An 18,440-nucleotide genomic window follows, 5' to 3' on the forward strand; every position below is an offset into this window, starting at 1 on the left:
CCTCTAGTGGCTCCTCTTCTTCCTCCTCCTCCCATGTTCAGTTTTTCCTAACCCTGAAACAAACCTAGGTCCCTTGCGTGTTCTTTGGCGAGTACTAACATTATGTGACCAAAACACAGAAAGCAAATGAAGAATGGAATCTAAAATAAACCAAAAACCCAAAACAGTTGGTTTTGTTCTTTTTTTTCCTGTCCTTGTAAGCCTGGTTCCCAAGACCAGGAACCTCATTCTAGAGTGAGGCTTGAAGAGCTGTCTAGCCGAAAAGCAGGAGAAGCTCTTGAAAGAAGAGCTGAGAGGAAGGAGGCACAAAGACTTTCACTTGCCGCAGTCCCTGTTTTGAAACCCTAGGGCAGAAGTTCCCAAGCTGTAAGCTATGCAGGGAGGACTTTAGAGCAGTTAGAGATGGTCTGGAAATACTATTCTGTCTGTACTGAAAGTGGACTCTCAACTCTTGCAGCAAGAAGAGCTGGGAGTACAGTTTTCTATTTCACGAAGGTGACTTTCTTCTTCCCTGCCTCCCCCAGCCCCACCACAAACTATTAATCCTTTTCTTCTGTATTTTAACTCACTTTCTGCTTGTTAGTTTTCGTCTTACTCCAAGGACAGTATTAAGACTGAAAATGTGATTATTCCACTAGACTGCAGTGAGCACCTCTCTTACTCAGATAAAATACTCTGACAGTAGCTTTATGTTTCTTATCAGGAAGGTTTGAAGGGTATGCTAGCCGAGGCTCACGTAATTGGGATTTTTTTAAAATTTTTTTTATTTTTTTCAGGGTGTTTTCTGTGCAGGCATTTCTTCAATGTGATACCAGTAATCTCTTTACCACCTGAGAATATGAAGACCTTTCTTTTTGCCTGCTCTGTCACAACTGCGTTTATCAAGCTAGTCTGTTGTGGCTTTAATCTTTAATGACCATTTTGGTGTGAGTTCAGATGGGCAGTTTGAATGCCAGGTCTCTGCTGTGATGAAGTGAAAAATTAGTTTTTCTGAAGAGCTTTTTTGCAGCTTCATCCTGATGGTTGTAGTGTGAGAACGGTGGAAGTCCATGCGTGAGAACTGGTACCTTGTATGTTTGTGTGGTTTTGAAATTTTCTTCCTGATTAGAAGTGCTAAGACAGATATCGTGGAGGATTCAATTGTTCTTTAATTTGAAATGGAAATGTTGCTGCTGGTCTTAATAGATGTAGGAGGTTGCTACAGTGGTAAATAAAAGCCTCTTTGTAAATCAACATGTGCTGAAATTTTCAAGCAGGCTGTTAATGTAATGAAACTGAATTCGCTGGTTCCTGTGTAGCAATTGCTGGGGCAGATTGCTGTCCCTAAACACCCTAATGCTGGTTGGTGTTGGCCAGAGTAGGTCTTGAGAACGCCTGAATAAATGGACAATAAATCAAGTGAAGCTGACCTACTACTATTTCAAGGTCCTATTCCAAGATGTACTGAAGACTTACTGCATATCTTTTCTTTCCCTGAGGTATGAGTCAGAAGCTTCTAATTAAGGCAGATTCTTTAATGTGCCAGCGCCTGTAAAACTGTGCTTTAAGAATTAGTGAATGCCAGTGAAGAGATGCTTGTTTGTTCTTTTCATTCCTACCATTTGGTTTTATTGGATTTTATTTGCTTAGTTTTGTTTTTTGGTTTTCTTTTAGTACACGCTGAAATTGTTACAGACGGGTTTTTTACTTCTACGTTTTTTTTTCTTTTTAATCTGGATTAAATGGCACATGTATAGTTCAGTGTAGGCAGTTCAGTGTGTTAGTGAACATGGTCATACTGGGTCATTTAGCCCAGTCATCTGTCGAATTCCTGGTTGGTACTGAATGCCTGAGAAAGAATATAGGGACAGGAAAGACAGATAGATAATTATTTTGCTTTCAAATATTCTCTTAGTTCCCAGCAATTTGTGACTGAGACTTCTAGAGCTTTAGGTGTGTACCTTGTATTTGACAACCTTGTGTCAATTTTTCTGTCATGCATTTATCTAGTTCTTGAATTTGTGTAGTCTTTTAGAAGTTGCAGTGCCCTGCTGCCAAGTGTCCCACAGTTTAACTGTATGTTGTAGGGAGAAATACTTGTTTTGAACCTAGCAGCAACTGCTTTTATTTGAAGCCCATTAGTTCTTGTTCTGAAGAGAATGGAACAAATGGTCCTTATTCACTATTGTTTGCAAGCTGATGTAAAGCATAAAGGAGGAGGGAAAGAAGAATAATCTTCTTTCTGTGGGTTGTAGAGTTTTTTTGGTTGGTTGGTTTTGGTTTTTTTTTGTTTTGTGTATGTGGTTTTTGTTGTTGTTGTTTGGGTTTGTTTGTTTTCTGAAACGCTTTTGGCCCAAACACTTAAAAAAAAAAAAAGTACTTGGTGAATTGTATCATCTCTAAAACTTTATGAATTTGGGACAGTAAAAAGCATCCAGTGCTGTGTGGTCCTATACAGACTTTTACAGCTCAATTTTATGGGTGTTTAACTGGCAGTGAGAAGAGGAAATTAAGAGGAAAGGATGTAAAATTTCACATCATAGAAATTCAGTTTTGCAATTACTTCAACAGTGGCTTCGTTATAACTGAAATTCATATAAACTGATTGAGTTCTGATTTTTGTTTTTAAACCTGATTTATACTAGAATTTGTATTTGTGCATAGTGGGGTTAGGCTGGAGTTCAGGCAAGATGAACCAAAGGAAAAAAACCCAGCTAGAGTAAACATAATGAATACTTCTCTCTACTCCATTTGTGTGTTTAATTGCTTCACATTAGGAACACTTAACATTTTTTAATTTCCTATTCTTTGTAGGATGGGATGAATATGTGCATGTTTATGCAAAACACCTTAACCAGGCTTATGAGGTAATATATTTTATTTACCCTTCTTTATGAAATAATTATAAGGATCAGAATATGTTTTGGCTAAGTCTTTAACAATATGTTTATAGTTAAATATGTAGTTTTAAGTATGTAATTCTGAATTGCAGACCTTGTATTTGTAGATGTGAATCAGGTAGGTATTTATGGATTTAAATTAGACCTTGATGTTTTTCAACTATTAGCCTATCCAGAGATTGGAAGAGAAAAAAACCCTATAGGCTTAAATGTGGAGGGCCAGGAGATACCTAGAGTTAAGGAAATCAAGGCCTTCAGAGTTTAAGCTGATTTCTGTAACTCAGTAGAAATCGGTAGCTCTTAAAAAATAAACAGGGCCAGCTTATGCAGCCTACGCAGGTAACATTTATTTAATATATTTATTTAATCTTCCCACTTCATAAGCAGAATGTATTCAGTTCTACCATCTGGTACTTCTGAAAAACATTTTTCTCTTTCCTTTAGATTTAGCTTCCCTTAAGAAATCATATTTCTATTAAGGCCTTGTGTGGTAGAGCCTGTCTTTTTTCTGCTCAGAGCTCTTTTAAGATAAATATTCTTCACTTTCAAATAATGTATATGAGAAAGTGTTATGAGTTAACATTATTCTGTAAAACTGCCCGGGAGATTGGAGACTTAGTTAGTAGTACTGTAAGGAATCCTCAGGATCAGAATTATAATCCATTGGTCTCCATATAATCAAAATTGTTGGGGCAAAGCAAAGAGGAGGAAGATGTGTGAAGATTATGTTCTCACCTCAAGCATCTTGATTAGAGGATGTTGAAGCTGTGGTTCAGGGGGCATCTGTTGTAGATGGGATTAATCTCCCTCAGAGGGAGCTGAGGCTGACTGTGGTCCTGAAGGAGGTGCCTCAAATGGATCAGAGTGCGGATGTAGGGGACTTGGTGCCCTATAGATCACAGGAAAAAGATGTCACCCTCTTCCAGTGGTTTCACTTGTGCTGTGTGTTGTATGAAGTGTGCTGCAGCTGATGAGTGAACTTGGGCCCTGAGAAACTGTTGTTGCTTCTGTTAAAGTAGAAGTAAAACCAGCCATGCAGTTCTTTGTGTCCCTTTCTACTGCTTACTGTAGTTTACTGGCTCAGTGTAGGGTCTTGTGTTGCTGTCCTGTCACTCCTTTTTGCAGATAGTCTTTTTAGCTATAATCTGTAGCATATATTTTTCATACGTAGTACATGGTCTTTGATTCCATTTGATACATCCGTCTTGCTGTTACATTTTGGGATTTCATATAAACTAAGGAATAATCATTTTAGCATAAGTGGAATTGGTATTGTGCTACTTATTCACAGATATGTAGTTATTTGAATGAGTTGGAACACTATATTCGTCCAATCCTTTACTATAGACATGGTTTGCTTGACTCCTTTTGTAATTTCTAGAACACTAAAAGCATGAATTTCAGTTACAAAACTCTCTTGTGCAGGTTGCCTTTGATCAGTGTTGCACTAGTCCAAGGAAAAGCGATTGGAGGAGGAGCAGAACTTACCACAGCATGTGATTTCAGGTAAGATTGACAATTTGAGTAGCTGTCATGTTGGGCTGATGATTGAATGCCTGCACCTATGAAATGTGGGGAGCTTGAGGTACCACTTCCACCGGGTGTCAGGGCCCCAGATTCAAAGGCATTTGGAACTGGGCTTTGTCAGCAGACATCAGAGGAAAAAGGTTTGGGTTTCCTGGTAGAACAGAGGAAAGATTATTTACTGTCAGTTACACAGTTTTGATCACTGTATAAAACAAGAGCATTGAGGAGCTTTAGCAACTGACTGTGTCGTGAACCAAATGGATTTGAGTTCTCACCCCTGATTGAGAGGTAGGAGGACTGCAAAATTGTATACCCTCTTATATCTCTTTACACAGCTGTCACAAGTAAAAATAAATAAATACAACTCCATTAGTCTGGTATTTTGTGTTCTGTGTTTATTATTTATAACACAACTTTGTGCTGTGTGGTTTTTGAAATGAGTTTGAGATGCAGAGGAAAGAAAATGAGGTTCTGTCCTTGTTTTTTTCCATGCGGGTGCAGAGGTTTGCAAGCATGAAACAACTAGTGAAAACCAGAGGGCTTTAATTAAACAGGCTGAATGCAGAACAGGAACTGGGAGAAACTAAAATAATAAAATGTCACTTTATTTAAACAGTTGCTAATGTGCAAACAGCCTACAGATGTAACAGGACAAGTGCTGCACACAGCCTCTCTGTAAATGAAGAGGTTTTAGTGGAGTTTTTATCCAAGAGAAGGAAATGTGCTCTTTAAGTGGACCTCAGTGCCTGAAGTGAGAAAGGGCTTGTCCACAACATGCTGAAAGTACTTACTCTGTATTCAAAATATATTCAATATAGAATATATTCAGAAGTAATACTAAGCAAAGCAAACTAGAGCATTACACTGGTGTTCCAGGTATCGGGAACAGGCTTTGGGAGAGGAGATGGCACCTGCATTGTCTCAGCCACTGGGAAGCCATCCTCCTTGGCTTTGAAATCAGACGGGGAGCTTTCTTCATCTCTGCACAGCAGGCAGTGAACTGGAACCCCAGCTCTGAGGCCTTTGAGCACAGGCTGTGTTGTAAATGCTGAGTAAATATGCTCAGAGGTGCTGTGTCTGACAGCTGCAGTGCTGACAGGAAGATGCACCAGGGACACGTAGCAGACCTTCCTCTATCTGTGAGTCCACTGACAGACAGTGAATCCTGTTATCCCTGAAGAGGAGTTTAGGGAATGTGAACATAATGAAATAGGAATCTTTAGGCTTTCTAAAATATGTACTCTCTACTTCTACTTCAGCTATGTTGTTCGACATGCTGTGTAATTATAGTCACTGTCAAGTAGCTCTTATTTGCATGAATTGAGCAGCTGCAATTCCTCTGATGTGCTGCCATAATTTTCATAATAACTACAGCTGTTGATCCATCTTCCATTACTTTGTAGCATACCCATCCAGTGCAACTAAATAATAGCAATTCAGGAGCAGCAAATGGGACTTAATTAATAACAACAACAAGATAGAGAAACATACTCTGTGCTGCTATTGCTCTTGAATTTGAGAATTTTAATACTGGAGGACAAAAGCTGGGTTTTTTTTGAGGACTATGAGTAGATATTAGTGGAACAGGTATTCTGTCCTGAGTCACTAGATACCAAAAGAGGAACTTGGGAACAGAAATCAAAGAGGTTTGTTTTCTTCCTTGAATAAGCTGTTTGGAATTTTTTTTTTTTTTAAATTAATTTTTTCTAAGAACAGAATGAGTGAATTGTGGCCACTTTTAATTAAAAATTTTCAAATCTACTTGTGTTTTTCACAATTACTGCATAAACAACCAAAGTACTTGGTATTAGCCGGAAATATTTTCTTATTTTGATCTCTGCCAGTTTGTACTACGTTAACTACACTCATATTGTTGAAGTGATTCACTTGAACCAAAACAGCTTGCGTACCTGCTCTGAAATGTGCTCTGGCAGTATGATGCACATCTCTACTGAAGCAGAAGTGTGGACAAATCCAATTTTTAGATAGCTGAAGTGGTTGAAGTTATTACTAATTTCTAAAACCATCTTCCAGTGGCAGTTCTTGTGTTGTCTCTTACTCTGTTTTGAGCCGACTAATTTAATATAGGATTAGGGAGTGCTTGTATGAGCTCTGGCATATTTATTGCTGATGTAAGGGCAATGATGAGAAGTGAAAGCATCTTAGATCTCTCCACTTTTGATCTGGAGGAAGAGGTCTTCTCAAAACATCGTCTTCAGTCTTACATGCTTTATGGATTGTTGCAATATGACTCTCCATAAGAAGCAACATCCTTACAAATATCATAAACATGTGACTAGAAAAAAAAATCATTGTCCAGACAAGTGTAAGGTAATTAAAATCCTTTCAGACTTTTTCTTATATGAAAATTGGGAAGCGAAGGATTCTGACACTGTAATTATTTTTCTCAATTATTTCTGTAAAACTGAGTGATGTAAAACCATGCAGGTGTGAAATGTGTTTGGACAGCTGAGCTTTCTAGTACAGGTTCAAGAAACCCAGACTTTTTTTGAGGTGCCACAGCTGAATATTCTCTCTGAGCCTGTGAAGATGCTTCGTTGGTTCTGCTGCCAAATGTCAGCGTATGTTGCAATTCTTCATGTCGCTGCAGCTGTTTCAGTGAGGTGCACAAATGACTACGGTGTTGGATTCAGTTATGCCATTTTACAAGCAATTGAAATGAAGTATGTGTTCTGAGTCCCCTGTATGCAGAAACTTGAAGTTTATTTTGTATTTACACAATACGTGAAGTTGAGGAGAACTGATTTGGCAGGGTTGGTTAAGAAATTTGGACCAGAACTGTAGTGGGTTGTTGGGCAATAAGCTAACAGGAATGGGGCAGAGACAGTTTGGTAATTAATCTGTTTGTGCAATTGTCATGAACACAGGAATCTTTGAGCACAGTAACTGCCCTACCAGGCAATAGCCAGAATAACAAACTTTGAATTCTGAACTGTCATCTTCTATTTCATGTTGGTGCCTTTGAGGAATCTTTCTGAGACAATGTCTTTTAGACACATCTACAACTTTGAAAATTTGGTCCTACATCACTTGGTGAATGGACTTGCATTGTATCCAGGTGCTTTTGAAAAATATAGTCTCTTCCACCCCACCTCCTTTTTCCTCTGTAATGCTACTGTGGTCAGAATAGGGGTGTGCCCCTGCCCTGGGAATCCCATTTCAAAGGTGATGTCTTCAGGCAGAGGGATGAGGGTGCAAAGATGGAAAGCTACCCACTTCTCTTACCATTGACCTCCAAGAGGGCTCGTGAGTAGAGACAGCAGTGTTCTCCTTTTCTTTTTTAGAAAATAAATGAATCAACTATAGTTTCTTTAGCTGTAGTTGATGTTGCACAGTTAAATCACAAAGGGCTAGTTTCATTACTCTTGTTGGTGCTGAGCAGTATCCTACTTCATAAAAAGCATTATTGATTTAAAGAGATATTTGCTTTCTGAGCAGACTTCTGCCTTGTAGAAACGGCAGAATCAAGCTTTTAACAAGGGCAGAAGCTTGTGCTTGTAATTCTGCATTGATATCAAATTGGCCTGGCTGCATTTTAGTTGAATGTTTTCTATATTTTTCTGAAATATGTAGACATGCTTAATATTACATTTTATTAGGCATGTTCCATAAAAAGCCTAATAAGAGATACAATGAAATGCACTGTTATTAGATAGCTTTTGTTGTGTGTGTTCTTGTGATGACTTGTGTATATTTACTTTTACAAGCATGAGTTCACTGCATGAAATGTAATTTATACAAAACAAAAGGAGCAAAAGGTAACATAAACACTACATAGATGTAGGCTCACTGTGATTGACTTTTCAGTTGTTGCTCCTTTAAAAAAAGAGGAGGTGAGGGGAAGCTGTAAAGACATTAGTGTTCTACAGCAAACTTTTCCAATAATAGATTTCAGAACATCAGAGCACAACACACTAGTTCCCTTGGAGATATTTTGCTGTATGTAAGGATTTAGTTTTCTCAGGAGGAGATTTTAGGTACACAAGGTGCTGCTGTTTGAAATAAAGGTGCCTCAGTACACAGTAGCCCTCTTCACTGGGCAGAGCATGATATGAATGTAACGGGATGCAGCTCACATCACATATTCATGAGTTCTTGCAAAGTCCAGGCTGACAAAGCACTTTTCATTAGATCTGACTCTCTAACGTTGCTGAACATCATCAGGAGAAGAATCAATAGCCAGATCTGAGAGTGGGTTCTCACAGCTTCAGGTGCCTGCTATATGCTGTAGATCACCTGTTTTTTTAAACTCTATACAATTTTCCTCTCTAAATATGTGTGTGTATGTATATATATGTAAAACCTCCTGTAAATCAGTGGCAATTTTAGAATTCCATTGCAGTCATGCATCACTTCACATTTTTAGAGCCCTGGAAGGTTTGTTAGTACGATTTTCTGATGAATTTTTAAGTTTCACATTGCCTGCCTTTAAGAAGGCTGTTCTTATTTTTGACCTGGCACACTTGACATCTGGTTAAGTAATCACAGCACTGCTAGAAATGGACTTGAGAGCTTGTATTTATGGACCAATATAGTTTTTTGTCTTATTACCAGTTTTCATGTGGGTTTGAATTTCATATGTTTAAAACCTTCCAGGCAGAGGATTTTTTTACATAATCTTCAGTTCAAATTTACCACTGTTTGATTTTACTGAAAATGTAAATGACAGCAGCAAAGTATGAATTTAAGTGGAAGTTTTCTTTCTGAGGTTGCCTTTTGTAGGGATTTACTTCATTCTGAGTTTGGTGTGGGGTTTTATTTTTGTGGGGTTTCACAGAATCACAGAATGTTAGTGATTGGAAGGGACCTCAAAAGATCATCTAGTCCAATCCCCCTGCTGGAGCAGGAACACCTAGATGAGGTTACACAGGAAGGCGTCCAGGCAGGTTTTGAATGTCTCCAGAGTAGGAGAGTCCAAACCCCCCTGGGCAGCCTGTTCCAGTGTTCTGTTACCCTCGCTGAAGAAGTTTCTTCTCAAATTTAAGTGGAACTTCTTGTGCTCCAGTTTGAGCCCATTGCCCCATGTCCTATCACTGGTTGTCACCGAGAAGAGCCTGGCTCCATCCTCGTGACACTCACCCTTTATATATTTATAAACATTAATAAGGTCACCCCTCAGTCTCCTCCAAGCTGAAGAGACCCAGCTCCCTCAGCCTTTCCTCATAAGGGAGATGCTCTACTCCCTTAATCATCTTTGTTGCCCTGTGCTGGACTCTCTTCAGCAGTTCCCTGTCCTTCTTGAACTGAGGGGCCCAGAACTGGACACAATATTCCAGATGTGGTCTCATCAGGGCAGAGTAGAGGGGAAGGAGAACCTCTCTGGACCTACTAACCACCCCTCTTCTAATACACCCCAGGATGCCACTGGCCTTCCTGGCCACAACGGCACAGTGCTGGCTCATGGTCATCCTGCTGTTTGTTTTGTTTGGTGTGTGTTTTTTGTGTTTTGGTTTTGTTTGTTTTTTTTTCTTTCCTTGGGAGGCCAAGCCATCTTATCCTAGGTGAATGAGATTTTTGTTATCAGCTAACCGTGTACATTTTAGACCACTTCTACCATGCAATCTTATATCCTTTCTGTTGAACATAGCTATCTGCAGCTGATTTGTTGCTGGGACACTTGGCTGTCAATACACTGCAGGGAAGCATTTGAGGTTCAAGAGGAATTAGTTTCAGAGGAGTATAAATACACTGTAATTGTCCATTATAGTTGCATCTGTGAAGTGACTAATCCCTGCTTTAGATAAACTGCCTGCAGGTATTGGACACTCCAGTCCTGATCTTCCCTACCAAAGTAATCTTTTTTTTTTTTTTCCTTTTTGTAAATACATGTTCTGATAGCTCTGCAAGTTGGTTAATGTGAAGTCTGAGAAGCACTTATGTATTCCAGTTTGCTAATTCTGAGGTGGGATTATGTTGAGCTGTGGTTTCATGAGAAGGACAGGCTGCCTGAGCAGCTCACCTTGATATGGGAGAAGGATGTCCCTGCTGCCCATTCCCAGCTCACTGCTTATCTCTGGTTTACCAAGCAGAAGTGAAGATGCTTGTGTGAGTCAATCATCTCATGAAAAAGCAACAGAAGGGCTGGTTATTTCTTGTTCTTACAGTGAGTTAAAGTAGTTCGTAAAAGGATGTAATAGTGGCTAGAGCTAAGGCAGAGGAGGAACTGAGCCTCTTGGAAACAATGACAAAGAACAGGAGGGGATGGGAATACAATCTTCTTTTGGCTCTAGAGCGCAGTTAGAAAGCCTCAGTTTCCCCTGACGCCACAGCATTAAACTGCCTAGCTGCATTGGATCAGTTTCCAGAGAATGTTTGCCAGAGTCCCTGTTACTTATCTCATTTTTCAGCCTTGTCACATGCTATTGAAGGTCTACAAAAACAATAACTCATCTTCTCTTTAACTATCCAGGTAGCAATATAGTTAACACTGTGGATATTGGAACGGTAATCATCCACACTGGAGTTACTGATCATTGAAATGACCAAATGTTCCCCAAATGACTCGGTTTCCCTGGTGAAAGCATGTGTTGCTGTGCGGGTCTCGGCCAGTTTTGATTGTAAACATTGCCTTCACAATTACAACTTTCAGTCTTCCACTTCACCCCATGTTTCTTACTCCCCCCCTTAATCCAAAGCAACCATGTATCCTGGTGAAGATTTGGAGCCCTACTGGCTGGGACTCTCTTTTTCTGTTCCTACCAGGCTTATCCAAAATTGTGTGAGAAAAAAGACTGCAGGCTGTTTGAACCTGTAAACCTCAGTTGCTTCAGCTTCCTACGTCTTCCTGCATTCTGTAGTTAGTAAGAAATAAATTGCTACTGCTGTAACTCAATAGTCACAGTAAGAATAAATCAAATTATAAATTCTTATGTTAAATAAATTCCTATTGTGCCTAAACTGTTGTATGTTTAAGCGCTTCTAGAGTATCCATGGTCTGTTACTAGGTATTATCCTCCAGTTTTGTTTTGTGTGCTGATGTATTCATAAACAAAAGGCAAATATAGAGACTGAGAAAAATCAATAGTTACAATTGCCTATGTGAAAGAGAGAAAGATTGTAAATAAAAAGATACAGGGGAAATGATACTTGTGATGGTAAGAGAATTGGTCACACTCTTAAGCATGTTTGTGAAGGATCTGTTACAGTTTGCTGAAAATGTGTCTGTTTCTCGTCCAGCTGGTCTGAACATACCATTAGTTAGTGATCTGAAGCTGGCTTCAGTTCTCCATCAACATAACTAGTGTGTTATATTTAAAAAGTAAAGGGGTGAAGCAGCTAAGTTATCATTTTAATGTAGGATTTTAATGTTAAATTTTCCTTCCCATTTATGCCTCTTTTTGAGGTATGTCATGGTGGGCCTTCCTCCCCTCTGTCCCTCCCTATCATCTTTCCTGAAAAAAAGAAATATCTTATCTGGAAAACCTAAAACTTAGGTAACAGCCACTGTGTTAATTAAAAACAAGCAAACTAGCAAAAACTACAAAAAACCACAACACAGCAACAAAACCAATGAAACAAAAAAATCCTCAGCGTTTTTTGCTTGAGATCATTAACCTGGTATTCTGACAAAAGAGCAACATTTTATTATCATCTCATCACCAATGCTTTCAAATAAGTGTATGATCTCTCTTAGCTTTAGTCAGAAATTGTTGTGTAGGATGTGCAGATGCAGCATCAGTAGCACTGCATACAGAGACAGCTGAATTTCACAGTGTGCCTTGTTATCCAAGGTCTTGCGAAGGATTGTTAGCATAATGTTACGATGTATTTTAAATCCTTTAATGCTGTGCATTGCAGAAGTGTGATGTATCAAATCCCTCATAAAGTATTAGAGCAACTCAAACCTGGCATCTCTTAGGGCCAATGTCAAGAAATGTTTTTGCTTTCCAGTCAGCTGAGTTCAGGTGAAGGAGGTGATCTTTGCCTTTTCAACATCTTAGATGCCCAACTCTGAGCCAAAGTGTTGGGAAGCTCCCCCTCCCCTTTCTGTATCAAGAGCAGAGATGAGGAAGGAATGTGACTGAAATGCTCCTGCTTTAAGAAACTCTGGAATTCAGTCCAAGGGAATTTTGTTCTGTTTTATTTGGTCTTGATGAACATATATGATGAAAATAAAGCTGTAGGAAACTGGAGTTATAAACACTGGTGTACATGCTGCACAAAAGTGTGCACGTAATTTAAAAAATACCATATTTTCAATTTGAAAGCAAGCTCCAATGTACTTTTTTGATTTCTAGATGAGTACTGGCATTCAGATTTGACTAAAAATTTCAATTATCAAACACCTTTGCCTCCAGGTGGTCTTTTTACATTGAAGAATCTGATAAAATATCCATGCATCTTTTCTGATGGAAATTTTTGCTTTAGTCTAAAAGGCATATCTGTTGTTGAAAATGTTTACTTGAATGAAATCCAAATAACTGTAGTTCCTTTTTTGGTAGGAAAGACACATGTAACATTTTAGATTCCCAGCATGAGTAATTTTTATGTGAGCGTTATTTTGGCATTCACTCACTTTTGTGTTGAGACTTTGGCAGGCTGTAAGGAACAGCTGAAATCTGCTTTGTTGATAAGACCCAAGTCCTGTGGCAAGATGAGAACTCCACTGGAAATAAATGTGTGGGAGCAGAGGTTGCTGTGGGCCCGTGACTGGGAGCCATTGACACCAGGGTAATATGAATGAATTAACAGCTGGGAATTAGAAGAGGAGGAAGGTGTTAGTAAGACATGGATTGTTGGCAGGGGAGGAAAAGGGGGTGGTGCCCTCTGGGTCACTGTCGTACAACTGTGGGGAGAAAGGATCCAGGCACTGTTATACATTTGGAATGATGGGGCGTCAGTCCCACTTCGTGGTTCTGGTGATTCATGCCATTTTCAGAGTTTATACCACACAATTCAGGGGAATTGCAGCTCCCCAGTGTAGCTATTCGTATCTGTTTTGTTCCTTTTGTTCTGTGTGCTCTTAAATTGTTGTATGAGCTTTGTGTGCATTTGTAGGCCTTTGTAAAGCCGTGCTACTTCTTGCCCGTGTGCGCACAGGGGGTGTTGTCAGATCCGAGGGAGCACCTATGGACTGGGGACTCTTTATCGGTAACTGTGTAATTGTAAAAAATCCATGTCTTTCCCACTTAGAAAAGGCCTTTAAACTTTTTCTGCTGTTTTCTGGGTCTCCTCAGCTCACCTGAACACTTGGAGTGGAGGCGAGGGAACGGTGTGTGGCTCACACAGCTCTTACCTGGTATTGCAGGGTACAAAGGGGCCACACGATGCCTTGCATGACACCAGTGTGGGGGCTGCACAAGCCCCCTTGTGCGGTGCTGCCCACCTCCCGGCACCCCCAGCCCCCCATGCCGGGGTGGTACCCTGGGCTGCGGGACACCCCTGTGGGCATCATATATGAACCTCAAGAAGTATCAGTCTGGGAAATGCGGTGGTTTGTGGTTTGGCCAAATAATTTTCTTTCCTGTCAGTTTGTTGAAAAATGCCGGGGGGGGGGGGGAAGAAAAAGAAAAAAAAGGCTTGTCTTCCTTTAATACTGCTTGTGGAGTTTTAATCAGTCCTGCTTTTTTGGGCCTGTGATCTGTCATCTAGTTCAATTTTTCATTCCTGTTACAGAAAAAGTATTTTTTTAACTTCCAATATTCAGCTTCATTTATCCCTTTTAGAAGAAATGTAGCTTTTTATAGCATACTTTTCTCTCTCTGGCTTCTGTGAAGCCACAGGCGAGAAAGTGTCAAGCCTGAGGTAAAAAATTAGATTTAAAATCCGTAATCCAGGTCTGCTGGGTGAGTCTTTATCCCTGGATGACTTGTGGGAGATTCTGGTCCAGCAAGAGATTGGAGGAACTGTGTGTGTGGATGGCAGCCAGCATCACCTGCAGGGGACTTTTGGAGAGCCCTACCTCCCTTGTCTGGTTTGAGGCTGCCCTGCTCCCCTCGCAGGGTATTAGCACCAGTTTCTTTCCTTTCATAATCCCTCCTTCAAATTAACGGTCTTGCTTGGCCTTCTTTTAGCCACTCTCTTTTGATCAGGGAAGTGCTTAAGACATAAACCTTTTTTCACTCTCTGGTCGTTCTTACACAATCGTGTCTGGGTCTTGCTGTACCACAGAGTGTTCTGCTTTACCATATTCCTTTTTGCTGCTTGCAGACATTTTCTTAATTTTTCTCAGTGCAGGTTTTGCTATGGATGAGATACTATTTTTTTGGGGCATGCAGATTTCTGTATCTGCCTGTTATAATTTAACTCCTGTTATCCACCAGGTCTTTTTCTGATAACATTATTGGTTTTGTGTTTCTTCTCCGGAGTGGCTTCCTTTGCAAGTGATAGTCTTGCAAACTCTTGGGGCTGACCCTGTTCCTTTCAGAGGTTCATTTTCCACTGAATGTTTGAACGTTTGGGCAATAAATTGTGGAGCTGTCCACAGCTGATGTCTATTTAGCAGTTTCTGCTCTGATGTGCCTGTGTTCCATCTCTGCCTGCAACTCTTCTCTTGTTACTTCATCTTCCCCTTTTTTGATCGAGGACTCCAATTTTCAGAATTTTAGCATCAAGCAAACGTTTTGTGTCTTTAGGTGAAAATATGACTTTATCATTCTTTGTTCTGCGTTTCATTTGACCTTGGGTGATATGAAAAAGCAGGACAGAGTCACATTATAAATGGTTATTTTAAGGTTTCCTTCGAAAAGTGCATCTCTCATTGTTTAGGTCCCCTCTGAGGAGTGGCCTGGGGTTTCCCAGCCAACCCAGAAGGACAGTAACTCTTGTTCAAGAAAATACATCTGTAATTAGGGTCTGGTTTTGGATCGGATTTTGACCCTGATTCTTAGGACTCCATAAAATGCATTGGAAAATCTGACAGGAAGGCAGAAAGTGAGGTGGTAAAGGCAACAGGCTGGGGAGACTTGAGGTATTTTTTTCCTAGAGTACTTTATGTAAACCTTGATTCTTATTTTGTTGTGAGTGAGGGGGAAAATGGATGCACTGAGAGTGTTACAGAATAATTCAGTAACTATAAATAAAATTCTATATAATCTCTAAGGCAATTTGAAAAGAGCTGTGAGAAAAGAGAGCTCTCATGTTGATGAGATTTCCTAGGCTGGCCTCAAACCTACTCCTTTGACACCAAGTTTTAAAGTGTGCCTAGAACACACTGTACTTGGGAGGCTCAGTGAGTGTATTTTATTTTGTTTCTTGGGTATAATTTTAATTTATTTAAACCTCAAGTGAAGAAGGTGTATTGTTTTGGTTTGATTTAGTCACCGAAAGCCTTTCAGAGTGCTACTTTCCAATGGGTTGATAGTAGATGGACCTACTTTTTTCGACTGCATTCGTGTAGTAAAGGTTACAGATTAAAGCTCATAAACAGAGGACGTCATTAATGTGCACAGTCTCCTCTTACCCTATTGAAATTTAAGATTGCAGAGCTGCTTCATGCAATTGTATCAAAGACATGCACAAGATTGGTTTCCCCAAAGCTCTCTTAAACCATTTTGTCTTCATTTTTATTTCTTTAATTGTTATCATTTAGGCATCTCTCAGGGGAATATTTGTGACTAAAGTTATTTTCAGAAAGAACAAAGGTTTTGGGGATTGTTTTTATGATGCTGGTCTGCACAAACTATCTCTAAAAGCATGTAGGACAAATCCTTTGTTTTATCAGTTTTACAGTATTTTCACTTTGGAAGTCTCACTTCGTGTTGCCAGAGCTCTGAAGCAGCAATTGCTGTGATGACTAATGGTTTTATTTCTTCTTTGCTTAGGGCAGAAACATGAGAAGCTCTTCATGAGAGAGGAGCAGGGGAATTAATACTAGCAAGCTGTGCTGGGAAAGCACAGGGCAGTCATGGCTGGCCGATATCCACTGCATTGTTATAGTTTGAGAACCTGCTAAATATTAATACAATTAGCAAGGAGTTATTTATTAAATGTATAATTGAGGGTTTTTGATCTTTTAAAGCATATCCAGTTAATCAAATGAGGTTGAAAGATAAGTGAAATTATGACTAACACTTCTCAGGATGAATCCACTTCTTAATATTTTCAGAGAATTAGGGTTTTTTTTTGTGATAGAGGGTGTAATAAGATAGCTGAATTTCAGAAAAATCTTTAGCTGTTTTGCCTAGAGTACCCAGGTAATTAGTTGATGGTGTAGTGATAAAGAGACTGATGAGACACTGCACTGCATAGACAGATTAATTAGTCCCAACTTGCTTTTTGGAGGAGACTGTCTTATTCTTAAGGGCCTATTTCTAACAGCATCTGTCATGAAAATTGAAGTAAGGCCTGAAAACTGCTCATCAGCAGTGTTGCTGACTAGCTAAATTATTCTAGCATAGTACTGCGTATTTCTTCTGCAGAATATTTTTCCCACAGTACCTTGCTGCTTCAAAAGTAATTTTTTTTATTGCAAAAATGACTGGTTAATGCACTTGTTATTTTAAAGTGAGTTTCTGTAATAACCAGGGAAGGCTTGTGTGTTGGAATATTGAACAAGGCTAGAACTAGGGTTTTTTTAATTAAAAATAAAACCCTGTAGACTCCGCCATTAAATACTACCGAAAGTACTCCTAGCCTTTCCAGTAAGATTTATGGTCCTAAGAATATTTTGAGAGACATGCAGCTTGTCACTATTAGAACACAATGTTGTCATGCAAGTAACCGTCAGTATTGAGGTTTCCACGCAAAGTCTCTGCAGGTGCAAACTGCAGCCTTAATGTTAGTCAGTACTCTTAATTTTAGGTTTTCAGTGTCTTTGTGAAGATGTCAAGGCAGTGGTTCATATTCAGGTCACGTTTTAAAGGCTATACTTAGAAATTACTTTGGTTGTTAAAAGATTGTTGAGAAGGCAGGGATGAGTTTTGTAGCAAATTGCCAAGGAGCAACAGTCCAGCTTGCAGGGCTGCCACTTGCCAGGACAAGACCCCTCGGTGTCCCTGCCTGAGCCAAGGAACTGGCTGGCTGTGTTTGCAGCAAAGGGGCTGCAGGCATCAGAGGAGACCACCAGCACTTGTGGTTTTGTACTCCCAGCACATGCTGCAGCCACTGATCATCAGTTTGCTCAGCCCTTTTGTTGGCTGAAGACCCTTTCACAAGCTTCCATCTCCTCAGGCACAGATGGACTTTGACTTTTATGTGCTATGATGGACGGTACAAGAGATTACAGCTATTCAGATCCTATAGTTGTACTGAACCCTAGATGCCTATAGTAAGGCTTTTGCCTCCAATGAAAGATTCAAGGTGACTTCTCTCTGTTATGGAAATGCGTTTTCATTCAACTACCCACTTCTACCTCATCTGTGTTTCAGATGCCCACTTTAAAGCTTTTTTTTTTCCCCCCAAAGCCAGAGATGTGGTGTGCTGCCTAGAAGATATTACTTGATTTATGTGATGCGCTGGACCAACCTGAAATAAAGGACTTCTGTTTAATCACAAATCAGGGCTTTTGTGGTACAGATAAAGGAACAGGTAGCTTAGTTCTTACTCTAATGATACAAATTCAACAATCAAAACTCTACCCTGATTTGTTTTAACTTATTCTAACACCCCAGCTGACTGAAAATATCCCATCTACTGCATGTGTTCAGGAGCATGTGTAAGAGCAGCATTTTTATTTTTTTGGTGGATTTTACATGCATCAGCACAAGGAGAAGGGAGATTAGATGACCTTTGTAAGTCTCTATCTGCTGCCCAAGTCATAGTCACTTGCTGCAAGAACCCACCACCAATACTGGGAACTCCTGTGCCCCTTGGGACGCTGAGTAAGTGTAAGGAAGATGGAGTGAGACTATGAGGTGCAGTGTGCAGGTGAAGTGATGGGACAGGGACTGTTCTTTGAGTGTTGAGAAGGTGCAGAAAGAGGACAGGGAAGAAGTGGACAACAGACTCTGGCTTTCTTGCTCGCTTCAGGTCCAGCATGGATTTGAGAGCTGCTGCTGTGGTAGATGATCCTGGTAGCACTTGCCAAGCAAAGTTACAGAATCCTAAATTAGTTACACCTGAGCTTGTGTCACT

General features: G+C 39.9%; 1 protein-coding gene across 2 annotated transcripts in view; it reads left to right on the plus strand.

The window, feature by feature from the left end:
• The window catches only part of ECHDC1 (ethylmalonyl-CoA decarboxylase 1), a 38,220-nt gene that overhangs the window by 14,450 nt on the left and 5,330 nt on the right, over positions 1–18,440 (plus strand). For both annotated transcript variants that reach the window (XM_065834461.2, XM_071806575.1), the window contains 2 exons: positions 2,794–2,846; positions 4,305–4,385. In XM_065834461.2, coding sequence (XP_065690533.2) covers positions 2,794–2,846; positions 4,305–4,385 — 134 coding nt within the window. The remainder of the gene's footprint in view (positions 1–2,793; positions 2,847–4,304; positions 4,386–18,440) is intronic.

The sequence above is a fragment of the Patagioenas fasciata genome, chromosome 3, assembly GCF_037038585.1.
Source record: "Patagioenas fasciata isolate bPatFas1 chromosome 3, bPatFas1.hap1, whole genome shotgun sequence".
NCBI classification, from domain to species: domain Eukaryota; kingdom Metazoa; phylum Chordata; class Aves; order Columbiformes; family Columbidae; genus Patagioenas; species Patagioenas fasciata.